The 7,066-nt window shown below is 36.9% G+C and overlaps 1 protein-coding gene across 1 annotated transcript; it reads right to left on the minus strand.

Annotated features, from left to right (window-relative positions):
* Positions 1–200: 200 nt before the first annotated feature.
* On the minus strand, positions 201–6,811 carry LOC129005678 (uncharacterized). Its single transcript, XM_054434641.1, has 2 exons — positions 6,693–6,811; positions 201–1,145 (listed from the first exon to the last, which is right to left on the minus strand). Exons 1-2 carry the CDS (start codon positions 6,771–6,773, stop codon positions 357–359), a joined length of 870 nt encoding a protein of 289 aa, XP_054290616.1. The 5' UTR covers positions 6,774–6,811; the 3' UTR covers positions 201–356.
* Positions 6,812–7,066: the final 255 nt, after the last annotated feature.

The raw sequence follows: 7,066 nt of genomic DNA on the forward strand, positions 1-7,066 counted from the left end.
CAATATCTAATTAAATAAGATTGGATATTGTTATCTGTTTCTTACATATTTCAAGACCTTGATATGTATTAGATGCGTTTCCCCCCTTGTGGGAAATTTGCTAAAACGTGATACAAGTTTTGAGATTTTGGATGAAAAAAGAATAAAACGTACATAATATTGAACAATTTTATTCCAACTATGCATGCAATCTTTGACTACACTTTGATTGGACTAAACAAGGAGCCAAGTTAGAATGTGTTTCCATTGTTGTACTGGATTCATTTTACTTTATCTTGTGATGTCAAACAACAATTTGTTTAATGGTCTTCAACAGCGTTAATTATACATTTTGTTTTGACATGACACACAAGAATCTATGAAATGTTTTCTTTCACCAATTTCAGCTTGTAATCGTACTTATTTTGTGTTCCTTGCACCAAAAATCTGTTTAACTCATTAACAGGAATGATAAGACCACCCTCTATATTTTCAGGTTCAATTTGGTCATCTAAGTTTGCCGCTTTGCAATAATGTTCAAATTTTAAATCACCTTTTTCAAATGATATTACCATGTAGTAATCACAAGACTTCTTCATTGTTGGAACAGAATATAATCGATGGTAGATATGATTTATATGACCTTTTGGATGATAAAAGCACTTCCAAAAAATTTGATTTTGGCATAAAATTGGACTCCAAGTTTCTATTGTCGTAAATGAATGAAATGAATAGAATCTTGAATATTTTTCATTTAAATTAACATTAATAATCCCAGTTTCATGACTACTTTTTAAGTGTTCAAGTAAGTCTTTGACACGCCCACTCCACCCACACGACCATATCTTACACTCAGTTGGTCGATATTCACAGTAGGTCTGATGCTCCTGATCTATGATCACCGAGTTACAACCTTCCTCAGCATAAGGGCAAATCTTAGGAATCAAATCTAGTAATTGATTCAACAATGTGTTCTGATGAAGTGCCAGGGAGAACTCTTCCTTACAAGTAGGACATTTGTCAATCTTTGATGCACATGGTCTGCATACTCCATGTCCGTTCATGCATTGTCTTAATGTAGAGTCCATCTTCTCAAAGCACACTGGACATTCCAGAATTGTTTGTGTCCCAAGCGCTATCTGTTTGTATCCATCCTGTGACTCCTCCTGCAAAAATATATATGCTAAAGTACTTTTGGAACCTTTTTATATTGAATAGCATACAATCTTTAATACTGAATTTCCTTATAGAGAAACTATTACCAATTAGGTAGCACAGAAAGGCCTACTACTGGGAATGATTTACTTTTTCATTTGGATGTACCTAAAGGCAAAAAACACAATTCGCTCAAATTTGTGTAACCAAAATAATGAGAACACCTATTCTCCTTTTTACACACATACATAGGCACTATGGGGTGGTGAAAGCACAAGAACTCACTTCCTGTTCCACCTTCAAAAGAGAGCTGTCAGAATCATCCACAGCCTCCCTTTCAAGCATACTTAAAGCTAGGCGCCCACCGGGCAACCCAGCGGGTGACGCGGCGCGGCGCGACGCCGTGGAAAAAAGTTGCCACGTATCCGTGCCATGTTATCTTATGGACTGACGCCCACCTAGCAACCCAGCGGGTGGCGCAACGCGGCGCGGAAAAAAACTTCTTCTCGAATCCGGCAGTGAGAATTCGGTGGAGAATTTCTTCCTCTCGTGTTGCCGCGCCTCCGTTGAGTTGCCTGGTGGGCGCGGGGTAGAGGCACGGAAACGGCGTCTGCCCCTCGTCTGCCGCTCATTCGGGTGTTTTCGGAAAGTATCGCGAGCCCTTCGGGAGTGTTCGGGTCCGAATCGAAGTGCACTGTGCATCCCCTCCAAAAGAATAATTCTCCGCGCTGCCCCGCGCTTCCGCTAGAGTTGCTTGGTGGGCGCGAACCCTGGAGAAGCGGACGGAAGTTTTTCTCCGCGTCGCGCCGTGCCGCGTCGCGTCGCGTCACCCGCTGGGTTGCCCGGTGGGCGCCTAGCTTATAGAGCTGTATTTTAATCATCCGCTATACTAACATTTCCCTGTATATACATTCTGAATGTACTGTTTATACAGGGTGGTTCAGTAAAGCGTAGCGGGCTATGCAGATTCAGATTCTACATGCAAAAATAAGTAAAAAATGTAAAATAATTTTTTTCAGATTTCGGCTTAGCTCAGCCGTAATTCGCCATTTTGTTTTTTTTTTATTTAGAACTCAAAAGTCCTTGGAGATAATTTTATGAAACTTTGTATAAATTTTAAATCTACAGCTATAAACATTCTCTGAAAATATCTTTGATCAGGCTCATCGAATTTCAAAATGGCGGCTATTTAAAATCATTTAAGTCAAATTCTATGGAAACCAGATTATAAAACACAATTTTGCAACACAATTTAAAGTCCTTTTTATTTATTACAAATCGAATGACACTTTATTTGCGAAAACCGTATAATAAATAAAAACGTTATGTAAGTTTTATTTATTTATGATCAAAATCGCAGTCATTTTAAAATCACAAAGTTTAATTCAATAGAAACTAGTGAGAAAAACATATTATGAGATATTCAATTTCAATTGTTTCAACGTTTTTGTGAACAAATAAGAGGTAAATGTGGATTGGTTGAATTACCAACTGCTTTAAATTGAATATCTGAGCCCGCTACGCTTTCCTGAAACACCCTGTATGTGTGTGTCCATAAACACAATATTGTGTACCTATATAATACAGTATATACAGTAACTTTGGCATTGATGTGTAAAACTTATGCCAGTACATAGTGTGTTGTGAAATTTTAAAGCCTATTTTAATTTAATTTGAATTTCCCGCCCTTAGCGCCACCTGCGGTGGCCGAGGTCGGCAGTGCTTATCTGTCCGTTGGGTTTTAAAATCATATCATTGTACTAGTGGGGGTGCTGGCTACAAGTTTGCATGGCTCCTGTGATAATACGGGAGTAAAAATTTGTACAGCTAATTCTTAAGATGGCCCAGCCCGCCCCTGCTGTATTGAGTAATGTACCATTTCATAATTTTGGGTACTAATAACAATTAAGGCTAGCATATGTGTAAAGGGTTATTTTGTTTAAAAATTAATAAATTGTTGAACCGTAATTCACTGAGTCGTTATTATTCGACTCCCCTTGTTCACGGGTCAACTTGGCGACCCCCTTGGCTCTGATCTGCGAGCTAAAGGAAGTGGATCTAAATTTATAATTATATTCAATTGGCCATCCTGGAATAAACTAGATTAACATATTAAGGGGGGTTTTCAAATTTTACTCTTGAAAATTGCGAATGCCCAATTTTTATCACAGCCATTGTAGAACCATCTAGAACTTACAAACACTAACAAAATTATATTGCAGCATTGTTGTACAATTAAAGGTTATGGAAAAAGATAAAAAAATCAGTTAATTTAAAATTCCCTTGTTATTTATTATACAAATTTTATTTAAATGATAAATAAATAAGACTCATGCTTGTTTATAAAAAAAAGGACCTGGTGACCGAGCTTTGCTCGGGAAAATCATTAGTTTGCTCTGAAAGCAGTCTTAGTATTGCAGAGATACATAAATCCATTCCCAAACACTGCTCGCCTTTACTACTTCCTTCGGCACTCCCTACGTCGTGGACCTGTTTCCCTCCCTTCCCATTGCATGTTAGGATTGAAGACACATTAATGTAATTGCCACAGACAGTTCCCACGCTCAGCACTGCTAGCCTTACTACTTCCTTCACCACTTCCTACGTCGTGGACCTGTTTTCCTCCCTTCCCATTGCATTTAAAAATTGCACATACCTTAACCTAATCGTCATAAACAGTTCCCACACTCCAGACAGCTCGGCTTGACTACTTCCTTCACCACTTCCTGTGTCGCGAGCCTGTTTTTCTCCCTTCCCATAGCATTTTAGGATTGGAAATACCTTAATCTAATCGTCAAAAACAGTTCCCACACTCCGGACTACTCGCCTTGACTACTTCCTTCACCACTTCCTACGTCGCGGACCTGTTTTCCTCCCTTTCCATAGCATTTTAGGATTGCAAATACCATAATCTAATCGTCATTAACAGTTCCCACACTCCAGACAGCTTGCCTTGACTACTTCCTTCACCACTTCCTACGTCGCGGACCTGTTTTCCTCCCTTCCCATAACATTTTAGTATTGCCAATATCCTTATCTAATCGTCATAAACAGTTCCCACACTCCAGACAGCTCGCCTTGACTACTTCCTTCACCACTTCCCACGTCGCGGACCTGTTTTCCTCCCTTCCCATAGAATTTTAGTATTGCCAATATCCTTATCTAATCGTCATAAACAGTTCCCACACTCCAGACAGCTCGCCTTGACTACTTCCTTCACCACTTCCTACGTCGCGGACCTGTTTTCCTCCCTTCCCATAGCATTTTTTGATTGCAAATACCTTAATCTAACTGTCATAAACAGATCCCACACTTCGTACTGCTTGCCTTTACTAGGCCTACAATGTATCGAGCAATCTTCAGTATAATCTTTGCTCAATAGTAGCAAGTGATGCTTTCCCTTTTGTACTGTATTAGTAATTTGCTAGTATACTGTGGGTAGTTGGCTTATTATGAACACGTGCTACAACTTCAAGTCTTTTGTTTACTTTTTCCTTGTTATTTAATTCAACCAACATGGTTACTTAGGCTGGGCGCACACTGATCCAGCATTTTACCTGAAGCAAACTGTTGCACAGCGATTTGCTTAAAGCGTTTTGTTTCTTTGCTTCTCCAGTGTGCGAGAGGTTCAAGCATGATGCAGCATTTGGTTTCAAGCAAAAATAAATATTGCTTGTACTGGTACTCTACAGTATTGTTTTAACATTGACGAGGAAGTCAACGTAGCTATTGCTGTATGTCAGTTTTTGCAAATGCTAGACTAAGAAAAAACATGGGATTCACTCAACCAATCAGATGATAGACATCAATGCTCTCAGAAATTAATTCCAATCCAGGAAAATTTTACAATTATTATTGTCGAATAATTGCTACAGTATTTTATTGTAAGGGTTTATAATAACTTAAGTGATATCGTTAGAAATTATTATTTGATAATGTCGTGATGGTTTTAAATAATTAGTTAAATAACCTGGGTTGTTTCTTTATTATCTACTACAGTACCTGTATCAAAGTGGTAGCAAGAAAAATTAAACAACAATTTGGTTTGAATTGAAATTAAAAAAATTAAATTTTTAAGTTGTATTGAAACTTTAAAAATCATTTTTGAAAGAAGAGTTATTTTTTAAACAACAAATGGTCGATTGAATTTTGAAAGGCACTAATTCTTTACTAGAAGGGATTTGGCGAAAGCGCATAACGTTTTGCTCCTTGAAACATCAAACATCGTGCTGTATGGGATCCATTCGTCGAGCAACTGCTCAAATGTTTCAAGGCGTTGCGAGGCGCCTCGCAACGTTTGCTTGATCAGTGTGCGGCGTCCCATTGAAATACATGGAGCGCTCGTACCCAGCGAAACATTTTGCCTCGCAACACTTGCTTCAGGTGAAATGCTTGATCTGTGTGCGTCCGGCCTTAGCAACCCATAAGACTAATGTTAAAAAAATGTGACTTTCAGTTTCGTTTTTCTACGTAATTAGATTTTTGTTGGGAGTTCTTACTGCATGAAGCTCGTTTTTAGGCCAAAAATAAACTATTTACCAGATTTGAAGAAAATCGTCGGAGCCGTTTTCGAGATCTTTCTGCAAGCAAGCAAGCAAGCATACACGCAAACATTGCTCGTATTAGAGTATAGGATTATTAAAAAAATGTTATGTCGTGTTCGTGATATGAAGCTCTTTTTGGACCGAAGTATGACATGAAGATATATGTGTGTAGGACAATGCTCAAGACGGTTTCCCCACCATGTCACATTCAACTTACGGCCTGCTTCTCTATTGTTTGGATGAAAAAGGCACAAACTTTCTAATTAAAACACTCTTACTACTTTAATAGAGCAAATTCCGGAATGATATTAGATTTTACAAATTTATAATTGCTGGCTCATACAAAACCATTCTTATCTACAGGTTTTTTAAGTAGCCTATTGAAAACTTACCTTAAATTCCTTATGTGCTTGCCTAACTACTTAAATTTATTAGAGAAACTGACATCATTAGGCGTATATTTATTTAACCATAGTGACGAGTAAGTTGGACAAAAGTTAAAAATTCACTTTTTTTAATTAAACCAATAAGCGTATTCCTTAGTTATCATACCGTTATAGAATAGTTTTAATTCGTCCTAAACGAAATATGGAATTATTTCAATGTTAATAGCCTAATGATGTTTACAAAATTAATTGTAAAAAACTCACATTTTCTTTTCGTTGGGACTCTATAACATTTTAGGCTAAACGGGTGTCCATTAGCTTTGCCATGGAATAAAAAAGAATGTAATGGTCTTTGAAGAACATTGATATCATATAATCAAGATTAGGCCTAGTATAATCTAGATCAGTGTTAATTAGTTAATAATTTTTAACTAACAATCATAAATATTGTCATCAATCTTTTTAACGTACCTCACACAATGAGCTATAGAGAAATATAAAATAAGCAACTCTATTCAAATTTCTGTTTTGGTGGTGTAAGCTATAATGACCATCAATGACATACCACACGAATTTAATGCAGGCATATGTAATTAAATTAATAAATGTATATATTTTTTTAACTTACCTGGTCTTCATCAGCTTTGTTCCTTTTAAAGACATTCCCCAACTTTTTCAAACTTTTATTTTGTGGTCGTCCTCTTTTCATGATTTTAGATTTTTTGTTGAGTATATTATTTCCATCTAGTAACGAATTTTTTGAGGCAATATGTTTACAAACAAAACTCTATTGTTGATACTTTAATCACTAACATGTGACTTAACCACATGTGCATAATGCAAAATTTTTATTTCAGTATTAGTTTTGCCATAATGCATAATGACATAATACAATCCAATCGGATTGAGTCAACTCTAGATTTTAAACCAAGTTAACCACAATAATAAAATATACTATATCCGAATTCTTTCGAGCTAGCTATATAGTCTTAATGTATATAA

The sequence above is a fragment of the Macrosteles quadrilineatus genome, unplaced genomic scaffold, assembly GCF_028750875.1.
Source record: "Macrosteles quadrilineatus isolate MER2022 unplaced genomic scaffold, UCM_ALF_1.0 Scaffold_30__1_contigs__length_1495292, whole genome shotgun sequence".
NCBI lineage: Eukaryota > Metazoa > Arthropoda > Insecta > Hemiptera > Cicadellidae > Macrosteles > Macrosteles quadrilineatus.